General features: G+C 34.0%; 1 protein-coding gene across 1 annotated transcript; it reads left to right on the top strand.

Annotated features, from left to right (window-relative positions):
- Positions 1 to 223: 223 nt before the first annotated feature.
- LOC131847000 (netrin receptor unc-5-like) lies at positions 224 to 27666 on the top strand. The gene is made up of 10 exons (XM_059196432.1): positions 224 to 530; positions 2854 to 3306; positions 16927 to 17105; positions 17676 to 17754; positions 22110 to 22280; positions 23398 to 23541; positions 25104 to 25238; positions 25871 to 25994; positions 26783 to 26898; positions 27190 to 27666. The coding sequence occupies exons 1-10, from the start codon at positions 458 to 460 to the stop codon at positions 27354 to 27356; spliced, it is 1641 nt and encodes a 546-aa protein (XP_059052415.1). The 5' UTR covers positions 224 to 457; the 3' UTR covers positions 27357 to 27666.

Raw genomic sequence — 27666 nt, 5'->3', positions numbered from 1 at the left:
TACGTATTTGTATTTTATTTTATAATTATAATTATTATTTAATGTAAATAAATTAGATAATTATTTACCAAGAATATTAGCTATTTAACTTTTTAAAATAAATAAAAATTATGGGGAATAGAGAGGTTACATTACTTTTTACTTTTTTTGACTGCATTCATAGCATGGCATGGCATGCTATCCCCATGACGGGAGCATCCAAATCAGTATGACATGATCGTCCCTGGAGCGTGGACGTATTGTATTCATTTCCCGCGCTTACCACGTGTATTTACGAAACCGTGCGTTCTTTTTAAAACAAAAGTAAATGAATTGTAATATTGTCATAACGCGTGTGGTATTTTAAACTGACAAAAAATGTTCACGAATGAAATTTGTGTGGTATTTTATGTGTGCTTTCTGTGAATTTTAAGTGCAATCCTTTTTTTTTTATATTTTGTAGTGTTTTTCTATAGTGATGTTTGTAAATAAATACGGTTTTTGGATTATATTAATGGTGATTATGTCTGCGGAACGCGTTATAAATGGAGGTAAATTATTTGTTAATTTTTAGCGAATGTTGACAGTGCAAACTATATATATATATATATAATTGGATAATTTTGGTTAAAAAGTATTTACAACATTTAAGATTTATACTTTGCTATCTTAATTGTATCTCTGTACTAACTAAGTATTTATTTATTACACAGGTAGGGTATTTCGTAGATAGTAGATATATTCTTTTTTCTGAAACAAGTCACTTTACATATCACAGGCACATAAAATATCAGAAAAAATGACAAAAGATGTTGTTAGATAGATAATCAACATAGAAATTGAAAATTTCTATGTAGATTATCGCATGCCTCTTAATTGTTATACTGTAATTATTATATAAAAAAAATCTATTCAAAAGAGTAACACACAAGTTTCTAGCTCATTCTTCTTGTCATGAATTTGCATTCCGAATGAGTGTTAAAATCAAAATATGACTATTCAAAAGTGCTTGTAATGAGTTTATTTGAATAAAGATTATTTCTATTTCTAGTGCTTTTCAGAGACGATGTTGCTGAATTCTATTTTGTACCGCTTAAATATTCCTCTAGGAATGGGCTTATTAATCCACATTACTAACAATCCTATTCCTCTGACCAATATGACAGGAATTTATCACGATGGTTTCCGAGGGGAACCGCGTGGAGGTCAACCTACATAGCTACTAATAGGGAGGGGGCGAGGGGGGCCACGAGGGCACATTACTAACAAACCCGTTCCCCCATGTTATATATATATATATATTTTATGGATGATAATGGAATGGAGCACCCGCCTGCGCTAATGGTTTACGCTGGCGGGGCACCAGTGGAGGATGATAAGATGAGCATGAGGTCAGGTCAGTTTGCCCATCGTGATAAACTCACCAAGAATTTATCACGATGGTTTCCAGGGGGAACCACGGGGAGGTCGACCTGACATGGTACATTGCTAGCAATGGGAGTTACTAATTCCCATTACTAACAATCCCCTTTCCCCCATGTTATATATATATTGTGTATGTATTTACAAAAAAAATATCTATGTAATTATATCAGTTATTTAGTACCTATAACACAAGCTCCGATTAGCTGGGAGGAAAGGTGATTGTTAGTAATGTGTATTTATGACCTCATTGTTAGCAATGTACCATGTCAGGTTGACCTCCACGCGGTTCCCCCTGGAAACCATCCTGATAAATTCCTAGTGAATTTGTCACGATGTGCTAACTGACCTGACCTCATGTTCATCTTATCATCCTCCACTGGTGCACCGCCAGCGTAAACCATTAGCGCAGGCGGGTGCATCATTCCATTATCATCCACAAATAAAAAAAGCTCCGATTAGCTTGGGACTAGATGGCGTCATGTCGTTTCCCTATATATATATTGTGTAAGTATGTATTTACAAAAAAAATATCTAAGTATTTATATCAGTTGTCTAGTCCTCATAACACAAGCTCTGCTTACCACGGGACTAGATGGCGTTGTGTGAATTGTCCTAGGATATTATATACTACTAGTTATGCCCGCGGTTTCACCTACGTGAAATTTATAGCCTACATGTTATGCTGATGTATAAGCTATATTACTGTAAAGTTTCGTCAAAATCCGTTCAGTAGCTTTTACGTGAAAGAGTAACAAACATCCATGCTTACAACTTTACGCGTTTATAATATTAAGATTTATATCAGTTATCTAACCCATAGCACAAGCTGTGCTTGCCATGGGACTAGATGGTATTGTGTAAATTGTCCACGGATATTAAATATTATATATTGGACCAGAAAGACACGTACAAATTATAACACCCCTATTTACCAGGTGTTCTCTTGATATATTCGCAGTTACCCTCGTAACAGATAGATACAGGACGAGATAACAGCACACAACAGAATGATTTTAAACTGAAAGGACGTTGAAATATGATCCCTTTTGTAATGCATTGAATGGGTGTAAATGTATATCAAGTTTCCTAAACAATACAATAATAATAGTGTGTAGAATAAAAATCTTGTTACCAAATAATAGTATCTGTGGATGATAAACAAATTAACCCCACCGATCGATAACCCGTCCACTTCAAACGGGAATCGAAATTACGACGGCCTGAGCCGAGGTACGAACCCCTAGCAGTGCGCTCAGACTAGTCTTATCATGTATGCAGTTAATAATAATAGTTACCACTTACCATCTAACAGTCAGCTCGTTTACCAGAATGGTATATTGCATAAAAAAGTAATATAATTATGTAAAAGATATTTGAATCAATATAGACATCATCAACGTAGACAAAGTCGTGGACGATAACTAGTGTATAACGAATTTATTGTTACAGGTACAGAACATACGACCCAAAAAGAAACCCGCCCCGAATACATACATCCCGACGGTCTACTGAACTTCGATCCCTACCTATCAGACTTCAAACCTGAAGAAGATGACGTAGATTATATACCCCTTCCTGAAAACGACGAAACAATTGACGGTCTGCCAATATTCCAACTAGAACCAAAGAACTCCTATGTACTAAGAACAAAACCAGCCAGCCTTCTATGCAGAGCAGCCAATGCTTTACAAGTCTACTTTAAATGTAACGATGTTAGAACAGAAAAGACTAAACAGTTGGAGCACGTGGACCCTCAGAATGGAGTGAGGGTTGTCGAAGCTGAACTGAATGTTAGTAGAAACGAGATAGACGACTATTTCGGTGGAAAGTACAGCTGTGAATGCTACGCTTGGAACAGCAAGGGAAGAATTAGAAGTCAAGCTGTGTTCATTGAATATGCATGTGAGTAATTATAAATACTCTATTCACTTAGATACGATGATAATCTATTGATTGCTAAGAGAAAACTGGACGATGTAGCAGGATTGTCTTAGATATATCTCACTGCTTATAACATATCGATTTCTCCTTATTCAATCCCTCATGTCTAAGAATTAGGATAAAAAAAAACTTAAATTTCTAACGATTCTTCGCTGCAAGGTTTTTTAATATCACTTGTAATTCCACTAGTGTTCAAATCATCAGAACACTTCAGATCCATCCTAGCTAGTTCTTCAGCCTTCCTAATATAATAATTTATAACTTATACTATAAGGATATTACTCCTTATGCAAATAAGCAGTAACAAATACGCACGATATTTGAGTACATATGTACTACCTCGTTTATTGTTGTAATCAATACTTATGTATTTACTTAATACATACATCTTTACAAGACAATGGTGTGTGCCAACAAAAATTTGGTGATTTCATACTATTAAGTTCCAAGAATTAGAAATATGCATGAATAGTCATAGTTTTTGACTCTACCACTCATTGGGACCTCAAATTCATCACAAGAAGAATGAGGAAGATACTTCCATGTTGCTGCTGATTTAAATAAATATTGTACAGCATTCCATTTTTAAGAAATATTTATGAATAAAAGATAGTAAAGACGATATAAATAAATATTTACTTGAGTAGCAAAATAAATCAGTCAGAGCAGACCAGTCCATACAAGCAGTTCACAAGTATAATGAGTAAAGAAGACCAGGACCTTTCTCTTGGCAAGTAGTAGATAGATCTTTTTTATATATTTTTTTGTCATATGAACTCATTAGTTCTCATTACAGTCCAATAGATTCTAAAGTCTCCCCAAATGGAAATACCAATACAGCAAGTGTTAATTTAATTGGGAGTTTTTTAAGATAGTTATTTTTTTCCATATGTCTATATGCAACTGAGTAAACACAAACTGTTAAGAAAGAAAGAAAAATATTTTATTCAGTGCAATGTAAAAAATATAATATAAACAACATACGAAAAAAAAAAGAGCAAATAAAATGTACATATAATTAAACTTAATTTACCATGTAGATAATTAAAAATAAATGTTAAATTATAGTCTGTGGAGGTACAGAAATATTTATGATTAATAAATATGTACCTCCACATCTTAAAAATACTCACAATTAAAACAATAATCTTAATAATAATAAAAATGTATCTTAATAATAATAATAAAACTCTTTATTGTGCATAAAAGAAACAAATAATTACAAAAAATTAAAATATACAAACAAAGGCGTCCTTATCGTTCAAAGCAATCTCTTGCAGATAACCAACTTATTGTCTATAGATGGTTTCTGCTATGAACGAATAAGTCCCAAGATAAATTAAGTGCTTAAATAAAATCTATACATATAAATATAATTTGAGTGTCTGTTTGTAACATTGAAATAACCGTTTTTTACTACATGCATATGAATATAAATGCGGTACATATACCAAAATAACATTTTTTACAATTTTTGTTTGTCTGTCTGTTTGTTCTGGTTAATCTCTGAAGTGGCTGGGCCGATTTTGACGGGACTTTTTTTGGCAGGTAGCTAATGTAATATGGAGTAAATTAGGCTACTTTTATTTTAGAAAAAATATTTTATGTTAAATTCCACGCGGATGAAGTCACGGGAATAGCTAGTAATAAATAATGTTAAAACATCTTATAATTCAATCTACTGCGCATAACATAACTTAATAAAACATCACAAACCTCCTAAAAAATCGTATTTAAAATATTAGAGAGATTTTTAAACCCTTTCTCTTTGTCATATACTATACTATAATACATATCTACGTGCCTACAAATCTCTCCCATAGACAACAGAGAAAGCTTTACCCCAACGGAAAATTCAGCGAAATATCTACGCATAACGGAAGTGGCACCCGCCGATATGAATATGTAAATTTTATCATTAAAGGACGGCAGCCTGCTGAGTTGAACCTTATACTCGGTTATAGGAAGTGGAATGTCGATAACCGCCGCGCCGGTATACACAAATATATATATATATATATATATATATATATATATAGTAGATAGTGCTAGTCAGGGGCGGATTCACCTAAGGGCTTTTTGGGCAGCAGCCCAGGGCTGAATTGACTGAAAGGATATTTAGAATATAAAAAAATATCTAGACTGTTAAAAAACCTATCATAAGGTTGGCAACCCTGAGATCAATCAACCCAAGCAAGTGCGCGTCTATCGAAAGGAACGCGAAATTTCTGGTCGCTAGCCCCCTAAATACATTTAGCCCAGGGACCCACAAATTTACGATCCGCCCCTGGTACTAGCTGGTAGTTTGTATTCACAAGTTTCGACTTGAAAAATGTGAACTTACAAGGATTATTTAAAAGAGCAACACACTAGTTTCTTGCTCGTTCTTCTTGTGATGAGACAGCTTTCCGAATGAGCGGTAGATTAAAAAAAATGTTATGACTATTCAAAAGTGCTTAAATTAAGTTTATTTTTATAAAGGAGGATTTTCTATTCTATTCTATTCTATTAACCTTCTGGCGTGTTGAGGCTTGATGAATATTTACCTAACTGTCGAAGAGGGGTAATGTTTTTCCTCCTAGACGGCTTCATTGATCTAGCTGTTTAGCATCGCTCTACTTCCGAAGGTCGCGGGTTCGCACGGTGCAAAGATTGTGAGTGTGATTTTTGTATCGGGCTGGGCGTTTTCTTTTTATATTATGTATGTATTTACAATCAAAACTCAACGACGAAGATTTCCAGGAAGGACTGCGTGGAGGTCGACCTGATATAGTACATTGTTAGCAATGAGTCAACTAGTTTCTATTAATTATTAGAAATCTTTTTCCACTGTTACTGGGAGGGTCAAAATCGTAAATTAAATTCAAAATATCTTTATTCATGTAGATCTATAATAGACTCTTATGAGTGGAAGCGGTTGTTAGTAATGTGGACTAATGTCAGGTTGACCTCCACGTGGTTTCCCCTGGAAATCGTCGTGATAAATTCATGGCGAATTTACCACGATGGGCTAACTGACCTGACGTCAAGCTCATCTTGTCATATTGTCATACTTCACTGGTGCCCCGCCAGCGAAAACAGTTAGCGCAGGTGTTCAACTGAGCATGTTTCAAAATACAGAATTATTTTTAAATTGTAAATACTTAAAACAACATCCTCACGAAACGATCGTATTCATAATATTACATAGGATATTGAGAATTCAACTTCATGACTGTATAATTTGAAACCTACGACTTCCGTCGCTGACTATGCTCAAGGCATAGTAATTAACAAGTTAATTAATAAAAATGTTAATGTGGACCCAACACTTCTTTTTATAACCAATTAAAACGTGACGTGGTATTGAAGTCATAAATTCATCGTGAACTTTAAAACTGAGTCGATAATTTAGTCATCAGCATTTTTATTGATATCATTTTTATGGTTTTTTTTATTTAGTACTAGCTGTACTCGCGACTTTGTCCGCGTGGAATTTAATTATTTATTTTTCTAAAAAAGTAGCCTAAGTTACTCATTATTACATTAGCTACATGCCAATAAAAGTCCCGTCAAAAGCGGTCCAGGCATATCAGAGATTAGCCGGAACAAACAGACAGACAGACAGATAGACAAAAATTTTTAAAAATGTTATTTTGGGGCATGTACCGTATTTATATTCATATGCATGTAGTACAAAACGGTTTTGAATATTACAAACAGACACTCCAATTTTATTTAGGTATATGTTTAGATTTTATTACATTCAACTACGGTTGATGTTTTTGTTTCGTTAAGACATTCAGATGTTCAGTCAATAAGCTTAACGAAACAAATTAACGAATAATAGCAACGAGTGTGTTTTACCTTTTATCATATACTAGCTGACCCGCGCAACTTCGTCTGCGTTTCATTTCCCCACCTTTTAAGATATTTTTCATTGCATCTCAGCTCCTATTGGTCGTAGCGTTAGCGAGCAAATAGTAGAACATTTGTTCAATAGCTGCGCCATATTTGGAAGAGCCCGGCATGACCACGAGCAAACATGTCGCCTGTTTGAGATTGACTCCCCTTATAATTTGACGAGCCTCATTAAGAAGCCGGAAACTCTTGCTTCTTATGATGCCCTGGCTAAAATTATTATTTATAAGTTAAAACAGATTAACAATACATAAGTGTACACTACATACAAGCGAAAACTTTTATGATTAAATTTTATATTTAAGTATTAAATCTATTATATATTTTAATATAATATTTTATGTATAATATATGTGTAATTATGAAAGTAGGTATAATATAATATATATCCCTACAGTGAAAACTTCTATTAAAGACTTCCCCTGTATCAAATCGCAGCGGGAGCCTAAGATTTAAAATAAATCAAAATATACACATTAAAAAAAAAAAAAAGGTGAAACAAATAAAAGGAAATAAAAAAAAAAACGTTATGTAGTTTAAAGCCTTCCTTGAAAAAAGGGCTATCCAACACAAAAATATATTCCAATTCGAACTTTCCAGAGATTCGCGTTCAAACAAACAAAGTATTCAGCTTTATAATATTACTATAGATTTGTCGAATGGCATACGAACTTACGACTAATGGAATTTGTAATGTGGACTAAAAACATAATTGCTCACGATGTGCCATATCCTGACCTCATGCTCATCTTATCATCCTCCACTGGAGCCTCGCCTATACCGTTAGCGCAGGCGGGTGCACCACAGCATTATCATCTATTAAAAAACGGTAATACTGACGGGACACTACGATTGAGCATGACGTCTGGTCAGTATGCGCATCGTGGCAAATTTACCTGAAATTTACCACGACGGTTACCAGGGGAAACCACGTGTAGGTCGACCTGATGGTACATTGCTAGCAGTATGGCTTTCCCATTACTAATATTCCCTCTCCCCTTTTTGGGCGTAATAATAATATATAATATAACTAGCAGATACGACAACGCGTTGCTGTGGCTAATGTTCTTAAATAAAATAATATTGCGGAAATAATTTTCAAGAAGATACCCTTCTTTATTAAGGTTTCTTAAGGGTCGGCAACGCGCAAGTGATACCCCTGGTGTTTCAGGCGTTCATAGGCTACGGTAACCATTTACCATCAGATGGGCCGTATGCTTGCTTGCCACCATAGTAGTATAAAAAAAAAAAAATTGCGACTATAAATTGAGATGTAAGCTATCCTATCTTTCAAGTTGGATCAAATTGCATACAATGTACAAATCAAATTTGCAATCGGTTCAGTAGTTTAAGAGTCCATCGCGGACAAACAACGTGACATGTTGTATGTTAATTTTTATATATAGATATAACTGAACAATACACAACGCCATCTGGTAAAATACTTAGATACATTTTTTATTAGTAAATGTATACATAATATACACATAAATGAATACAAAATATTTGTGTGGTCCGAAGAATCGAACCCGCGACCATCGGAAGTAAAGCGGTGTGAGTGTGTATTTGTTACTCAGTCACGTAAAAACTACTGGAGAGATTGGAATGAAGTTTGGTATTTGGTGATCATATATGAATATTAAACAGAATATACCGACATTCTTTAAATAATATCATAAATATATGCGAAGTTCTTACTAATATTAAATGCGAAAGTAAATCTGTCTGTCGCGCTTTAACGTCAAAAGCACTGAACCGATTTAAAGTTTAAATGAAATTTGGTACATAGATAGTCTAAACCCTGAGAAAGGATATATGCTACTTTTTAATGCGAATAAAGGGTACTGAGGGGTTGAAAGGGGGATGAAGGGTAGTATGAAAGTATCGTTATTTTTAAAGCTAGAAGTTTGAAACTTATTTTTTGGGCTATTGATTAAATATAAATAAGGAAAAACAACCCGTAAGGAGTTTAAAGGGTGTATAGTATGAAGGTTTCACCTAGAAACTTCAAATATATTTTTTAGACTGTTGATTAAATATAAATAAATATAACATTGAAAGTTTGTAAAAAACTTACCCTTTGGGGTAAAATAATAGGGGATGAAAGTTTCTATTGTAATTCATCATTTTTTAAGTTAGAACGATTTTTCGAAAACTTTTTTTGACTTTTTGGGATTAGCTTATTAAATAGCTTCAATCCTTACAGGAGATCTTTCAAGTTTCTATGGAAATTCGTTTATTCCACGCGGCCAAAGTCGCCGGCACAGCTAATAGTATTATAATATAAATAACCGGTATTTAATATTATTCGACCACCACACCATAATTTCCCCCAATTAAAGAACCACTTGAAATGACAAGTAATTAATAAGTTTAGGATATCATTAATAACACTTCAATAAAATGATCAAAATTATTACACAGAACCTGTTAAGCGAAAAGTAATATATAAAATCAGAGACGTGCTATGAGAATTGTCGATGATCCCAATCTCTCTGGTAGTATCGAATCACTTAGTTTGAGGCGAGACTTCGCTTCGCTTTGTGTGTTCTTCCGATTATACAACGGGCTGTGTTCTGAGGAATTGTTCGACATGATGCTACGGCCACCTTTTACCATCACACCGCTCGCCATCGACAGGGAATTCATTCTTACACGCTGGAACCTAAGTGGTGGAAACAGTGCGGTTGCAGAGGAGCTTCCTACCGCGTACACTTAGGTTGTGGAATGAACTTCCTGCCGAGGTTTTCTCATGAGACTGCAGCATGGGGTTCTTCAAGAAGGGTATATTAAGGTTTCTTAAGGGTCGGCAGCGCGCACGTAACACCCCTGGTGTTTCAGACGTCCATAGGCTACGGTAACCATTTACCATCAGATGGGCCGTATGCTTATTTGCCACCATAGTAGTATAAAAAAATCAGTATTTATAAGTTTGTTTGTATGTACTTTATGCGATAGAACTTTGTTAACTTATCGCTTAAACTTGCGTAAAGTTAGGGCATAGAGCTATGAACTTACATATACTTATGAGTTTTTTTCATATATGATAGCTGACCCGAGCAAGTTCGTCTGCTTCACACTTACTTGACATTTATCATTATATTTCGCCCAATTTGCATTATACCTTTTTAAATTATTGCCTATGCTATCCTGATGGAAAAGCTACATTACTGTAGTTTCATCAAAATTCGTTTAGTAGTTTTTGCATGAAAGAATAACAAACTGCCATCCATCCATACTCACAAACTATAGTGTTTAAAATATTAGTAAGAAGTGAAATGACTAGCTGTTACCCGCGATTTCGTCCGCGTAGGATTAAAATAAACATCATCATCACCTGCTTCTTCCTTATCCCATTTATTTGTTGTCGGCGTAATATGTTTTTACGCCATCTCGTTATTTACTCATTTTCTTACCATATCATCTTTCATACAGTGTTTTTTTCCTCTGCCCGTATAACCATCCACATTAATATGTAACACCTTCCTTAAAATATAATTAAATACTTTTATTTTAGAAATATTATTATTTCTAAAATAAAAGTGGTCTAAGTTACTCTATATTACATTAGCTGTCTGCGAGTGAAAATCTCGTCAAAATCGGTCCAGCCATTTCAGAGATTAGCAAGAATATATAGACAGATAGATAAAACGAATTTTTATTTAAATTAACTTTCTGATGTAAATACCCTATATATTTGTGAAAAATTATTTAAAATTACAAAGAGACTGTTCAATTTTATTTATTTTTATAGATCCACCCCAACTCGCTATATCACTTAAGACAATGAATACAGAAATTCCAAAAACAGGAAACCTACCCAAATAGCAGACGAAAATAAAGAGAAGCGTGGACAATTAACTGTCACGCATTGTCTCGAAATAGACGCCCCACGCTGCGGGCCATGATGCTGGAGTGACGGCGAAGTTGCACAGTTTAGTCGAATTGTCGTGACGTTATTGCTTCTTTCCTTTCTTTGAAGGCCAATGAAGCATCATTGTTGCGTGTGACTTCGCCGTCATTCCAGCAGGAATCGCGGCGAAGTTGCACGGTTTAGTCGAATTGACGTGACGTTATTGCTTCTTTCCTTTCTTTGAAGGCCAATGAAGCATCATTGTTGCGTGTGACTTCGCCGTCATTCCAGCAGGAATCGCGGCGAAGTTGCACGGTTTAGTCGAATTGACGTGACGTTATTGCTTCTTTCCTTTCTTTGACGGCCAATGAAGCATCATTGTTGCGTGTGACTTCGCCGTCATTCCAGCAGGAATCGCGGCGAAGTTGCACAGTTTAGTCGAATTGACGTGACGTCATTAGCGTGGTGGGTGCAACTTCACCGTCATTCCTGCTGGGGTGACGGTTATGATGCTGCCATGATGTCAATAATGCCGAGAGTTTAGTCGATTTGACATGACGTTTTTTCTTTTTCTTCTTTGGCTCCGATAGACATGACGTTATTACTTCTTTATTTTCTTGCATGTGTTTTGAAGGACTCTGGGAAGCAAGAAGTTTAAAAAAAAAAAAATATATTGTAACTTTGTTTATTTGTTTGTAATGGGTAAAAAAATAATAAGAAAATATACGTATTGTATATGCATTAGTATTTTTCTGAAATAATAATAACATCCCTTTACAATTCACACTACGCCATCGAGTCTCTAACTAACCACTAGTCTCTAGCTTGTGTTATGGGTAACAATCATACTCAATACAAATGTTTGTATTGTGCGACGAATCGAACTCGCGACCATCAGAGATAAACCGCTAACCTAAACCGCTAGACCACCGTCAAATAAACATAGATACAACATTAAAGAGAATCTATTAATATCAACGACTATCGTTTTACGATATGCATCAAATTAGAATCATATGAGATAGTAGCATTCATACACAGTCATACAAACATCTGCAAACTATTAAACAGAATAGCGTGTGGTTACATGACTCCGATAACTGATTCAAGACGGGGCACAGAGCTCTGAATAATTTACACGTGTGTGTTTTCCGCAAATAACCTCACTAATTCAATTAGAAACACATACCGTGTAGTATTAATTAGAAAATAATTGTTGAACATTTAAAATTAAGTAGTAATATCGCTTCAAAACGACTGTATCTAAAAAGGGTATTTTTTTTTATTGGTAACATCTACCTTTTATATTAGCCTTATATTATACATAGGTACCCTCCCATCAATCCCCCGCTCAATTCAAACGGTGATCAGAGTTGCGATGGCCTGAGCAGAGGCTCGAAGCGGTGCCCTCAGACTAAAGTCGTATCCGTCAGGTGAAGGTTGACTCCAGTCGTTCCATAAGTCCTTCCGCGGGTTTGGAGTGCCATCTGCACTCGTCCCCTATCGTCCGGTGAAACTATAAAGGCCACCTGCGGCTAACATAAGAGTAGTGCGAAAAAAAGTCATGCATGATCAGGAGCGAAAAAAAATAGTCAAATGAAATCCCTCAGGTTGCGAGCGCTGGATTTCCCGCGCTGATTTTTTTTTCACTCTTTCGCAGTAGTATAGCCATATATTATATACAGGTACCCTCCGATCGATCCCCCGTCCAATTCAAAAGGACCGAAATTACGACGGCCTCAGTCGACATTCGAACTCCTAGCGGTGCCCTCAGACTAAAGTCGTCAGGCAGGAGTTGGCCTTCAGCCGCTCCATAAGTCCTTCCGCGGGTTTGGAGTGCCATCTGCACTCGGCCCCTATCGTCCAGTGAAGCTATAAAGGCCAGCTGCGGCCAACAGCATTAGAGAAGTCCTTGCAACGCGCGATCAGGAGCAAAAAAAAAATGGTTAAATTCAATCCCTTAGGTTGCGAACGCTGGATTTCCCGCGCTAAATATTTTTTTGTCCACTCTTTCGCGCGAGCATGATTCATGTTATTTCACTTTCTTTTAAAATTTAATTTTCATTTCGCAGATAATATTTTCCAGAGATACTTATAAGATTTTTAAATTATCAATAACTTTATGTTTTTGCTATATAGTCAGATGTCCGCCATTTTGCAATGATAATTATTAAAAAAAGGCGCTAAAGCACGCATGATTGCAGAATGCGGGAATACGCTCACTCTGCGCGCCCGGTTTTTCTCGTCTTTTGTCTACATTTACATGCACATTATTCCCTGTGTGATAGCCTATTCGCACGTGAATGTCGTACGTGTATGTAAAGCTATTTTTATTATATGTATATACATGTATATTACGTTATAATGGTAGCTTCCTCTCCAGGGGACTAAGATGTTATACCTTTTAACCTGTAATTTCACTGCACCCCATAACAGAAACAAAGCTTGGTAAGTCAGTTGCTTAGCGACGTAATAGGAGAGATTGAGGTACCTATACAGACGACATTATTACAATATATATATATATATAACTAGCTGTAGAATATGTACTCATATCAGTTATGTGAGGAGCACAATAAAATATTCCGTTCACTGTATCACACCTATCCTACAACAATTGTATTTGTGATTCACTTAACTACCTACATATATTACATCTCCACCCTTATATACTAGTACAATTATATTTTACAAATAAAAACATTTTTTTACATTAGTCGAAGTTGAACCCATATCTGGGTACAGACTTCCAACATACTTCCGAGACGGCTCACCGGTGTTTCTATGGGGTTATCAATATCCGATATCGTAGAAACTCCAGGGGATAATGCCAAATTTGAAGTGATTTTCATGAAATTTATAGCCTATTAGTTATTCTGACTTATAAGCTATATTACTGTAAAGTTTCATTAAAATCGGTTCAGTAGTATTGCGTGAAGTACCAAACATCCATTCATACTTACAAATTTCGTGTTTTACATTGTTTTTCTAACTATAATAGTAGCAATATAATCTTGTAACTCAAAGCATACTGTGGTTACCTATAATTATGAGAACAGTTAGTTTACCATTAGAATTGTATAGAATGATGACAGATTTTTATTGCTGTACCTTGTGTTGGTAATCCTTAGAAATAAATAAATAAATAACTACTGTTTACTAATAATAATAATTAATAATTAGTAAGAAAAACAATGTAAAAGCAAAGTTTTCAGTATGGTGCAAAATTAGAGAAAAGCAACACGTCGGTATTAAAGCTTTGTGTACGTACAATGTAGAGATATTAAATAATACAAGAGTATGCTTCTTTGTCACAAAGACGTGACATGTTTGATTAATTACACGCTGAAAATCCCTCTTATATTTTACTGAAATTAAATAAAATTTATATTTTCGTACTAATATTATATTATAACCACGAAAGTTTGTCAGGATGGATGTTTGTTACATGACATTTCTAGACCTGAATGTATCAGTTATACACTATAGTTTAATATTGAGTATATAGATATAAATACGATTTTGACTGTACATATTACATATAGTATCATTATACGAATATATTATTAGTATACTTCGTTTGCACTTACACTTACTTCACATTTGTATTTCGCACATATTACATAATATATTTTTAAATTACAGCCTATGTGTTATTACGATGTATAAACTATATTACAGTACAATTCCTTTAAAATCCACCCATACTCGCTAAACTTTCGCGTTTATAATACATATTAACAGGCTTACATGATAATCTTTCTAATATTATATTACAAACGAGAAAATGTATGAGTACGGATGCATGGATGTTTGTTACTTTTTCACGCAAAAACTACTGAACAGATTTTGATGAATCTTTACAGTAATATAGCTTATACATTAGAATAAGATATAGGCTATAATTTAAAGAGATATTATAAACATTGGGCGAAATATAATGATAATTGTTAAGTAAGTGTGATGCAGACTAAGATATGCAGCTAGTCACAAAATTTTTTGAAGTTAGTTTGGCATATATAAGAAAATATATGCCTATCATATATGCCCGTTATATGCCCTAACGATATAGTTTATGTCTTCATTTATGTAATTGTAAAAAAAAAACAAACAAGCTGAAGGCCCGCCTGATGGTAAATGATAACCTATATATCTCATCCTTAACAACATTCGTTCAAAAGAGCAACATGAAAATTTCTTGCTCTTTCTTCTTGTGATGACTCTGCTGATTCTGATCTGATGATGTTGTATCTATGAAATAGATACAAAAATTGATATTATGGTTCTGATAGATTGCAAATCTTGCAATTTTTGCCAATTAGAAGAGGAAACTCTACTACATATTCTATGTGGTTGTAGCCTTCTCATGCAAAAACGAAATATCTCCTTTGGAAACTATACACTATATCCTGAGGAGATAAAAACCATCGCTTCTAAGAATATCCTTCAATTCTTGTCCCTGACAGGCCTTTGAACGAGGGCCAGCACAGTAGATCGATATAGGTCGCAGTTCTACAGGTCTTGGCATCTGACAGTAGCCCAAAATCCTCAAATAGCCAACTTTAAGGTAGATACAAAAAATATTATTTGACAATAATTATATGACAAAACTGCTTTTATATTAAAATTTGAATAAAGATTATTTCCATTTAGTACTAGAATTTTTCGAATGACTAATGTACGCAGCATCATTATGTATCCCAAGTTCAATGAGCCATCTTCGTTTAAAAATATCGTAATTTTTAACTATCCACCCTCCATCCTCCTCCCCCCCTCAGGGGTAAGTAACGGAACCATTACGCGGAGGAAGCATTATTTCCGCTCGTTAAGTCGAATACTTTGCCGTTTGATAAATGCTTACTAGCTCTTTTATTTGGGATGTTTTGAGGGTGTGAATGCCGTACCGAGTTGAGTTATTGCATGAATGTTTTGTCTCACATTTTTATGGTGGCTATGGTAATAAAAAATGACAAACGTGGATGCCGTTAGCTTACAAGTAACAGTTGTAAGTTTTGTGTTGTCAATATAAAGTTAGACATAAAAATGTTTCAGATGAGTTTCAATTTAAAAACGCTCTCCGAAATGTAGTAATATGAAAACATACTCTATGGTTGCACACTTTGTAACTCATACATTTACCTATATTACTATATATGTATACTTGAAGTAAAAACTTTTTACAAATATTGCGCTGAGGAAGTATGAAATTACGCACACTTATAATTTATATAGAGAAGGTGTATAATTTATAAAAAAAAATTGTATTACATTAAAAAAAAATCAATACACAGACTACCATATATTTGATATTCACACACACATATATATATACTCTCTTAAAGAAATCAAATATTATGAGTATAAAGTTGAGAGTATATTTTAGTGAAAAGAAATGTAACGATATAATATTATATGACATATCGTAAGAGTCTGTAATAGTCTGTATAATAACCTGATGAATAAATATATCATGATTTGATTTGAATCAATTATGACCTCATTTTCAATATTTGGATACCTCTTCGGGATGCATGACATATACCTACTATTATATATTTAGTAAGATTCTATTCTGTACCATATAGCAAGCAAATATAATATATATAATTTATTTAATATCATTACGACTTTACATTATTATCATCAATGTAAAATCATAAGAATGTTTATTTCAATGTCAACATACCTTTACCCATCATTTTACACTTCACCTGTACGTATTGTTACTTTTAATTCATATATTCATAGCTGCAAATTTATTTATGTATTTAAATTTAATTTATGAACTGTATACGGATTTCACTTAAATATAAACCTTATTTGTTTAGATATAAAGAAGCAATTCAACCATCAACCCCAATCGGCGACGGTTGAGGCCGGTCGAGGGGTGAGTTTCCGCTGCGTGCCCCCACCTGCCGCTCCAACGGCCACCATCAAGTGGACGAGAAACGGTGCCGTGTTGGAAGCCAGCGACGAAACTCTCGTGTTGCCCAAACTTGATTTGCAGGTAAGAGAAAATTTATACTTCATCATCTTTACATAGTATAAATTAAAATCGCTGTCGCTGTCTGTCCCTATGTATGCTTAAATCTTTAAAACTACGCAACAGATTTTGAAGCGGTTTTTTTAATAGATAGTGTTATTCTAGAGGAAGGTTCATATATATGTAATAATAATAATAATAATAATAATCTCAGAACAATTCACACAGCGCCATCTAGACCCAAGTTAAGCTAGCTAAAGCTTGTGTTATACTAGATAACGGATACAAATACAAAGATTTTTTTTTTCGTAAATACATACATATTATACATAGAAACACCCAGACCGATACAAACAATCATACTCATGAATACAAATGTTTGTGCCGTGCGAGGAATCGAACCCGCGACCATCGGTAGTAAGGCGGTGTGTTAAACCGCTAGACCACCGAGGCCGTCAAAACATGTACACCCGTGCGAAGCCGGGGCGAGTAGCTAGTAAAGTCATAAGAATCAGTCAAGTCGTTTCATAAGAGGAGTTTCGTTACAAACTGACACGAGAATTTTATATATGTATCAGACAATCTTATTCACAGGACATGGCTAACTATACTTGTATTGCGGAGAATATAGCCGGCCGCAGGGAGTCGGATGTCGCTGTTTTATCTGTATATGGTATGTTATTTATTATAAAACTGCATATAAAGGGTTAAACAAAAATTTGGACTATTGTACGTATATTGAATTTTTTTTATGGATGATAATGGTATGTCGCATCCTCCTGCACTGACGGTTTACGCTGGCGGGGCACCAGTGGAGGATGATAAGATGAGCATAAGGTCAGGTCAGTTAGCCCATCGTGACAAATTCACAAAGAAATTTATCACGATGGTTTCCAGGGGGAACCGCTTGGAGGTCAACTTGACATGGTACATTGCTAGCAATAATATCATCAATCCACATTAGTAACAGTCTCCTTTCCCCCCGAATATGGAATTACATTTTCGTCCAATAGTCCAAATGTTTGTTTAACTCTCCAGGTGTTAAAAGGGGGTTGGTAAATATTACTTTAGTCTGTAAAACCCGTTCAAACGACTGAAGCTCTTCAAGAGGAAATCCTTTCATTTGGCTACCTAATTAAATATGGCTCACATGTTGATAGAGAAAGCCTATCGTTTCACGTTGACGATGACTGTCTCCGATGTCAGACTGGTATGATGTACTTAGGGCATAGCATATTCCGCTCCATTTTGGATGATGTTAAATATATATGTCTTATTTCTACGACTTTTAGTATTGATAAAATTATGCTTAAGTAAGAATAGAAAAAATGTAATTACACATGCAGCACTATGGACTGTTTAAAATCCAGTCAATATAGTTTTTTAGAAACTGAATTGTTAATATGAGGGTCCAAATTCAAACCGTATTCTGTCTCTGGCTGGTTAGTGTCTTAATTCGATACGCATACATTCGAATGTTAAGTTGAGTTTTTGTGTGTCACTTTTTGGACAAAATATTAATTAAATAAATGTAAATTAAATATAGAAAACAGTAATTAAGATACAATGGTAGAATTTGTGTAATATACAAAAATATTCCAGACAGTTATATTGTCTTTTTTAATAATTCGGATTTATTTGTAAAAAAATATTTTCATTGTAATATCCAAACGAACTTTGTGCATCTACTTAAAATTCCGCGCAAAGTACTTAATTCTGATTTTAATGTACAATTTGAAACTTAGCCTTTCCATGACTTTATACGCAAGTTAAATTTAATAATTCAATTATTGTGAAAAATATACCTAATGTAACGAAGTATTCCTAACATTTTCTTAGTAATGTTTTTTTAAAATGATGCAAATATCTAACTGTTTATATTTGTATATTTATCTTACTAAATTGTAGATCACGGGCTGAAACCTCTCGCCAACGTCGTGTATCGTACCGGTATGTTATATATAAAAATAATAATGGCTTTAATAAGTCCGTATACCAATCGCTTGTGTGAGGACGTCGCTCAACAATTAAACTATTTTAAAGACTAAAGATTGGTTTAATTGTTATGAGGTAATCATCTGAATTTTAATTTATTTCATTTAATAGGAATCTCAGTTAAATCTGAAATACATGCTAATAAATTGAAGTATCTGTTTGTAATTTTGAAGTTCACCATACAACAGCTTTTCAGTAAATGCATACATATATAAGGTAAATGACATTAAAAAAAATCTATTTGTCTGTCCGTTTGTTTGTTCTTGCTAATCTTTGAAACAGCTGGACCAAATTTGCTATCATGTAATGAGTTGTGTAAAGGAGTAACAAGTTTTTTATTTAATATTTTTTTATTTTAACAAAAACTGGGTATATATACAAAGTCAGTTGTGTATATAATAAAATTATCATATCCCTTTAATTATAACTACCAATAAAAGACATAAATAATGTACCTATATCATTTATTATAAAAACAAATAATTAAAACATTGAGCTATTAACAATATTATTATTTATAAATGTTTGTATGTTTGTTCAGTAAACAACATGATGGTCTAGCAGCTAGTCGCCATTTAGTTCTCTATAATAGCTCAAAGTACATGTAGGCATCTAAATCTAGAAGCCCAATTGTGCTCTCAATGATATTCCATGTTCTTACAGTGTAATATGCTTCTTGTGGTCCTGGTATAGCATTTGAGATGGGAGTATACTTCTCTAAAGCATATCCTGGATCTCCTAATAAAAACAACATATAATATACTATATTATTAATATTTATTTACAAAAAGTATTATTTCATTAAAAACACAGCACAATAACTGTTGGTGCTGATAAATAACTATGTTTCTAAATTACTGAAGTTTAGAGCTTAGATGTAATGATGTTTGTAGTTTCATAATAAAATTTTTTTCTTACCAAGTAATCATAAGATTTATTCCAGCTTAAGTCCTCTAGATTCAAACGCCTCTGGTTTGCCCAAATGTCATGAGTAGCTCCAGTTCCAGTTGGCATCCACACTTATAATCTCCATGTCAGCATTACTAACCTAAATTTTTTTTCCAGATTAATTACATAGATGAAGATTATTTGAAACATAAGAGAATAATTAATGGATAAATATTATTTGAAACATATGTCTAAGTGTTATGGTCATTTAATATTTAAGTAAACAATTTATTGTTAGTATATAAGTAGCTTTAGAGATGTATAATCATTATTAATAATTAATATTCTTAATTTATATAATTATATTAAAAAAAGATATTAAAAGTGCTTATATTATTAAACATGTCTTTTATTTTCTATTTCACTTACCAATTATATATTTAATGAATGGTATTGTTTTCTACAGTAATATCTCTTCTTAATTTACAATGGGGTGGCATGTGTACAGTCAAATACAGCCCAATACTCCCACCATTCCAAATTTCAATTATAAAACCTAAAATATAATTAATTTAATTTAATTAATTGTCCTCGGAGGAAAGTGCCGGAGAGACTGCACATCATCAGACTGTTGCATACTTGTATACTTGCTTTCTAGGCTTTACTTGTATGCATACCTTTTACCATATATATTATCACTATATCATATGGTATGTGTTCCTAGATGTATTTGCAACAATAACAGTTGCTAATTGTATAGAAATAGATACCTTTGAATATTTATTATCTATCGTTTACTCAGATGTCCTTAGAATTTTATATATGTATTTACTTTTGGATGTTGGGTAAATGCAATAAATCGGTTATTTGCCATTGGCTGTGCTAGCGAATGAACAGCAATATCACTAGTAGGCCGTTGATACGAGCCTGCAGCATAAATAATAATGCTACTAAAATCTGGCATAGTCAGCTAGTGATTTAGTGAAATAATTACAATACATTTTAGTAAAGTTATATACCTTAGTCAAGGTCTGTAAATTTCGATGATACCGGCATATGAGTTCACACGCATATTACGCAAAATCTTTATTTAGATTATAACGTTTTATAAATTGTTCAAAAAAATTGGTCACGTAATCGTCGTCTTTTCACTTTCCTTAGTAACACATTTCAAAAATTCCAAAAGTTCATCACACATAATTAAAATTAAACGAAACAAAAACAATCGAAATAACTGCATAAAATGTTTTAAACATAAAAAAATGACATAGAAATAGAAATAATAACCAAATTACAATAATGAAGCTATAAATTAGAAAACAATTCTATAAAAGTTATTAAATGAATTGTTTTTAAACGGTCTTTTTGACAGTTGTGTCCGACATTTCAAACGAAACGCTTAATACGAAATAGCCGGTCAGTTTTCGGGCAGAAGACGTTCAGCTGTCACGTGACCGCTGACTGGCTCACAGCGTTCGTAATACGAAATCGCCAGGCAGTTCAGTTTAAGCCGTAAACTGAATGGGAATAAGAGTTCATAATACGGCCCCAGCACTATGGACTGTGAATTAATATAGTTTTAGACTAGTTAATATTCTAGAAATGTCTCTGACTGTCTTAATTGACATAGAGAAACTTTTTGCCTCGCACAACCACATGGAATCACCTTCCAGCAATGGTATTTCCGAACCGATACCATATTGAAACCTTCAAGAAAAGAGCTTATTCCTTTTTAAAAGGCCGACAACGTACTTGCATTTCCCCTGGTGTTGCGGGTGCTTATAATAATCATTTATCTGTAATCTGGCCGTAATCATTTATCATCAAGTGAGCCGCTCGTGTGTCCCCTATGTTATTAAAATTAATAATGTTTAGACGTATTTCCACAACTTTGGTATCTAGGCCAAACTTAGGCTTAATTTTCTATAGGTACTAGAAAAATTAAGGACACATGTCAGCATGGGCATCACGTGACTTTTATAACATAGTACGAATTTTATACATGTTCAGTTTTTTTTTTATTAATATTTTTTTATAAATAATATCTATGTAAGAGTTGTGTTTTATTAGATTACTCTAGAGTGGTCTACCTACTTAAGAGAGTCGTATGTAGACTATTCTAGAAATGTTTGTATGTTTGCTCAGTGAACGGCGGATGGTCGGATTGGTCGCCATGGTTACCTTGTCGGTGCGGTGATCAAACAAGCGGGCGGCGACGCACGCGCACGTGTTCAGAGCCCGCCCCGGCAAATGGAGGGGCGCACTGTAGGGGGGCGTCGTCACAGAGCGACGATGACTGTCTCCGATGTCAGACTGGTATGATATACATTTATTTGGAAGGGGATTGTTAGTCCCCTCCGATCGATACCCCGTCCAATTCAAACGGGGATCGAAATTACGACGGCCTCTCCGAGCGGCACCCTCAGCATCATGTGTGGATGGACTGTCCTTCCGCGGGTTTGAGTGCCTGTAAATCTAAAGAAAAAAAAACACATTTTTTTCAGACTGCTCTAATGCTGTAGGCCTTTACAGCTTTACTGGACGATAGGGGGCGAGTGCAGATGTCACTAAATCCGCGGAAGGACTTGTGGAGCGGCTGAAGGCCAACTCCCGCATGACGGATACGACTTTAGTTAGAGGGCGCCACTAGGGGGTTCGAACCCATATAGACTGTACCATTAATAGCAATTACCATGTCAGGTTCCACCTGGAAACCATCGGGATATGTTCCTAGTAAATTTCCCACGATGAGCGAACTGATGTGTGGTGCCTGACAAGCACAGGCGGGTGTACTGCTTTGAATCTAATGAACTTATTTCTAAAAAAGATCTCTTTCAATCAACCCAATACAACGTGGGTCAAAATATGCAAATGATAATTTTAAAAAATGACGTATAGTAACAATAAGTAATAAAAAAATAAACATTAATAAACTGAAGAGTTCATAAAATGTTTTTATAGAAAAATATCTAACTTAAAATTCATGACTATAAATGTTGTGTTTTAAATGTTTTTTTTTAATTTTGGACATTTAAACATTGCACTAGTGTTACCCACTCACTACTAGCCATGTCACACTGTTGGGTTGACTGGTGGAGATCTCTTTTAGGAATAAATCTAACTTTGTATATAATTAAGTTTTCTACTCTGTTTAAAACTGCAATAAAGAATATAATAAATATCAGATTACAAAAAGAATGAGTGCGTAGCATTTTCTATATTCATTGTCGCAGGTCTCCTTCTTGTTAATGTGTATTTTTCAAAACAACATTTATTTAAAAGAGCAACACACAAGATCATTCTTCTTGGATGAGTCTGCACTGTAGTGAATAAAAAAAATGTGACTATTCAAAAGTTTTTATATTAAGATTACTTGTATTTCTCTTAGTTATTATAACTTTCATTCTTATAATGTTGAGGATTTTATTGCTAGGTGGTACCTGGTCAGTATGGGGCGCATGGTCCTCATGCAGTGAAGACTGCGTTAGGGTGAGGAGAAGAAAATGCTCAGGGTCCTGTACGGAGTCTTCTCTGCAGCACGCATCATGTGTGGATGGACTGTGTTCTACAGGAATGAGTGAGTTATTATTTCTAGATTTTATTACAATTGTCTGATCTACTCTACTCGCTGATCTTGGAATAGTTAATAATTATTTGGCAATTCTTTTGTGGACTCCGGCGATACAGGCTCGCCTAGTGCGGGGTCCAATGTATAATCAACTTTATTATATGGAACACCAAACCATAATAATAATATACTTATAAATTATCACTTACGTAGCATATATCATTTTACTATACATATATTACTATACAATAAATAAGTGTGTCACATCAAGCACTCACTACGGGACGTTTTATATATCTGATTATGAATTATCATTATTAACAAGTGCAGGAACAACCCCTAGGAATTAATGTAGGAATATTTGTATGTTTGAAAATAAATAAGTATATCTAGACTGAGTAACTTATTCAAATTCAAAATATCTTTATTCATGTAGGTCTATTACAGACTCTTATGATATGTCAAATCTACTTATGCAGATAATGTTAGATTGGAATAATAAATATACCTTGTTAATTAATTATAATTAATTGTTAATTAGTTATAATGTATTTCTTTTCCAATGCCATGCTCATATTATACTAGCTGACCCCGCAAATATTGTATTGCTTTATAAATTAAAATCGCTATTAAAAAATAGGGGTTGGTGATAGAAGGCTAAAAAATTAGGATTGTATGTATTTTTAATGCCACAATACATAAAAAAATTGTCCAAAAAATAAAAAAAAGGTTTTTTTTATTATTTTGTTTAATTAAATTAACTACTACTTTTTTTTTTTTACTTGGAGAAAATACCTGCATTTTTTTTATTTTTTGGACAAAATTTATCACTTAGTGTTATAAAATAGATAGTAGCCGATTCTTGGACCTACTGAATACGCATATAAAATTTTATAAAAATCGCTCAAGCCGTTTCGAAGAATATAGTAACTGACATTGTGATACGAGAATTTTAAAAGATAAAAAAAAACTGTAGTTTGGGATATAATGTGTGGAAGGGTGAAATTAGATCACTATTTGATGGTCTAATTGTTTCTGAGCATTACTAAATAGGTCTGAGCGTTCTTCAATAAGTACTTATTAATAAGTATTGGGTCCAGGCTATATATTAATACAATTTCACTGAATTAGCACTCAATTTAATAGTGTTTTAATCATACTCGAGGAATGTTGCGTGCGTGTCGAAAAACCGGAAGTGTTAACATAATCTTATCTTAATAATATTATAAACGCGAAAGTTTGTATGGATGTTTGTTACTCTTTCACGCAAAAACTACTGAACGGATTTTGATGAAACTTTACAATCATATAGCTTATACATCAGATTATATAGGCATACATTTCATGCGAGGGAAACCGCGGGCACAGATAGTTAATATTATGAACGCGAAAGTTTCTGAGTATGGACGGATGTTTGTTAATCTTTCACACAAAAACTACTGAACGGATTTTGATGAAACTTTACAGTAATATAGCTTATACATCAGAATAACAAATAGGCTATAAATTTCACGCGGGTAAAACCGCGGGTACAGCTAGTAGATATTAATTTTCAAAAATATTTCCAAAAGGGATATACACAAATAATACCACCATGTACGTGGGTATTGGTATCACGGTCCTGATGCTGGTAGCTGGTGCAGCTGTTCTATACGTCTGGTGCAAGTATAGGAGCAGCAGACCAGGGTACGCGGCGGGGAGACCAGGTAAATCATCTAATCATGATTATGATAATATAACTTATATTTTAATAATATAACTTACTTGTTTTCTAACTGCTGGGGAAATCTATCTCTTTATAAGGATTAAGAATAGACAAAAATATTTTTTGTTGACGGACTCGATCGAATAGAGGTTTAGCACATCGCTTGACTTCCAACGGTCGCATGTTTTATTCCTCGCACGATTTAAATATTTGTTTTCATGAGTATGGTTGTCTGTATTGGTCTGGGTGTTTTGTATGTATCTTATTTATGTATTGAGATTTTTTAATGCTTATTGTACAATTAATACTAAATGTTAAGCTAATAAAAAACCGACTCCAAAAACTAAAAAAGTGGGATGGATCTAAAAATAAAAAAGCAATGCGCTTACAAATATTCCAAAAAAAAAACACCTAATGGTCACCTCGTGCTTCTTGTACGTACCTTTAAAAATGAAAACAAAACAAAACCTATTTTTTTTATTAAGTCTCTGAATTCCTGTTTTTCTAGCTTTCTTAACAGATGTTTTTTATATATTAGATAGTAAGCTGTTGGTTTTCTAATAAACAAATGAATAAATAATATATATTTCCTAGTATATAATACCTATGTTAAATATGTTTTTGTTAATTTAGGGTTACCAAAGTCGTATTCAAACCGAGACAAGGGTAACACCGCTCCGGATCTCACGCGAACATGCAACGAATACTGGATGCAGGTCCCTGATAATCATTACGACTTACCACACCTAAGAGACAGGTAAATATATATTTTAATTTGTAATTAAATATATTTTTTTATACAACTGTTAGCTACTCGCCCCGTCTTCGCACGGGTGTACATGTATTATATATATAAACCTTCCTCTAGAATCATTCTATCTATAAAAAAAAAACAGCTTCAAAATCCATTGCGTACTTTTAAAGATTTAAGCATACATAGGGATGGACAGATAGCGACAGCGAGTTTGTTTTATACTATGTAGTGATGATGGAAAACAAGAATACGGCCTATCTCTATACGGTTACCATACCGAATTGTATGTAGTCTTTATTGAACTTAGAAAAAAAGTATTTTATATATTGATTGATAGTATAAATTATAATTTATTCTAGCGATATTAGCTGTCTTTATGTCAGGTTGCACACAGTTTCCTCTGGCAACCACACACAATAACCTGTGATAATTTTGTTATAGGATAATATATGTATTAACTACATCATTATTGATAATTGTTAAATCTTAAACGTGTCTTTGAATGTAAATCTGTGCAATAAAACTATAGATATTAAGTCATACGTGCAATCACGCGCAAAAAGGTGAACAAAAAACAGTTAAATGCAAACTCACGATTGAGCACGCTGACGTTCCAGCGTTAAATCGCGCGCGTTTCTGATCGTGCGCTCTCCTGTTCACGCGCTCTCCTGTTCACGCGCTCTCCTGATCCCGCGCTACCCTGATCACGCGCTACCCTGATCACGCGCTACTCTGATCGCGCGTGAATGAACGTGTCGTATAAAGGAAGATAATGAGTATCTTTGTCCTAGTTATTCATCACCATTCGGCAACAGAAGTCGCCAGCAGTCAACCGCAGGTAGTAATCACTACGAGATGAAGCCGTACAGTCCATCAGCTGACTCTGCATCTAGTTGTTACACGAATTGTGAGTATACTTCCGTAAACATATTACACTCGCTCTATTTTAGGACTTGCCGTTACCCGCGACTTCGTCCTTTTGGAATATCTTTATTTTATTAGAATTAAAAAATATGATATTATATATCTGCGAGTGCTCTCATCACAAGACAGTAGTTAGACAATTTTGTAGAATCTTTATTTATTTAATAATAAAAAGGTTAATGTCTAGGCTAAATATACAGCAAATAGAGTCAAAAGTACGGTACTTTAAATACTACGAGATTTTTTTGTATATTTTTTTAATTTGTTGTGACAGCTCGAACAATGACCTCCCGGTCCAGTGAGTGTTCATCATCACAAATGGCGGACCTCGTGACTTCATCACCTACCTCAATATCGAAAGTGGACGTAGCGGTGACCCTACCAACTGGTCCAATGGATACAAGTTATAGAGACAAAATCTGCTTAACCATAGTTAAATAATATGTTATTGTTTATTTTATATCCAAAAACAACGAGTGTACGATTTTTTTATGTATGATTTATTAAGCACAAATTGTAAATGATTGGTTGGATGGTTGATGAATCGATAAAGACTATGTAGGGTTACCATTTAAAAATTAGAAAGAAGTGAAAATAGTTGCCCTTTTGAAAAGATTAATTTGTAAATAAATTAAAAGGAAATTTGAATATTTGTATTTTTTAAATTAATTACGAAGTCAATTTAAAAATGGAACAACTATGTAAATGATATCATCCATACCTATAAAAATTCACTTAAGTGATCTACGGA

Source organism: Achroia grisella, unplaced genomic scaffold, assembly GCF_030625045.1.
Source record: "Achroia grisella isolate CSIRO2021 unplaced genomic scaffold, CSIRO_AGI_Agris_v1 utg515, whole genome shotgun sequence".
Lineage (NCBI taxonomy): Eukaryota > Metazoa > Arthropoda > Insecta > Lepidoptera > Pyralidae > Achroia > Achroia grisella.
Note: the sequence above shows the minus strand (reverse complement) of the source record. Positions and strands in the feature narration are given on the sequence as shown.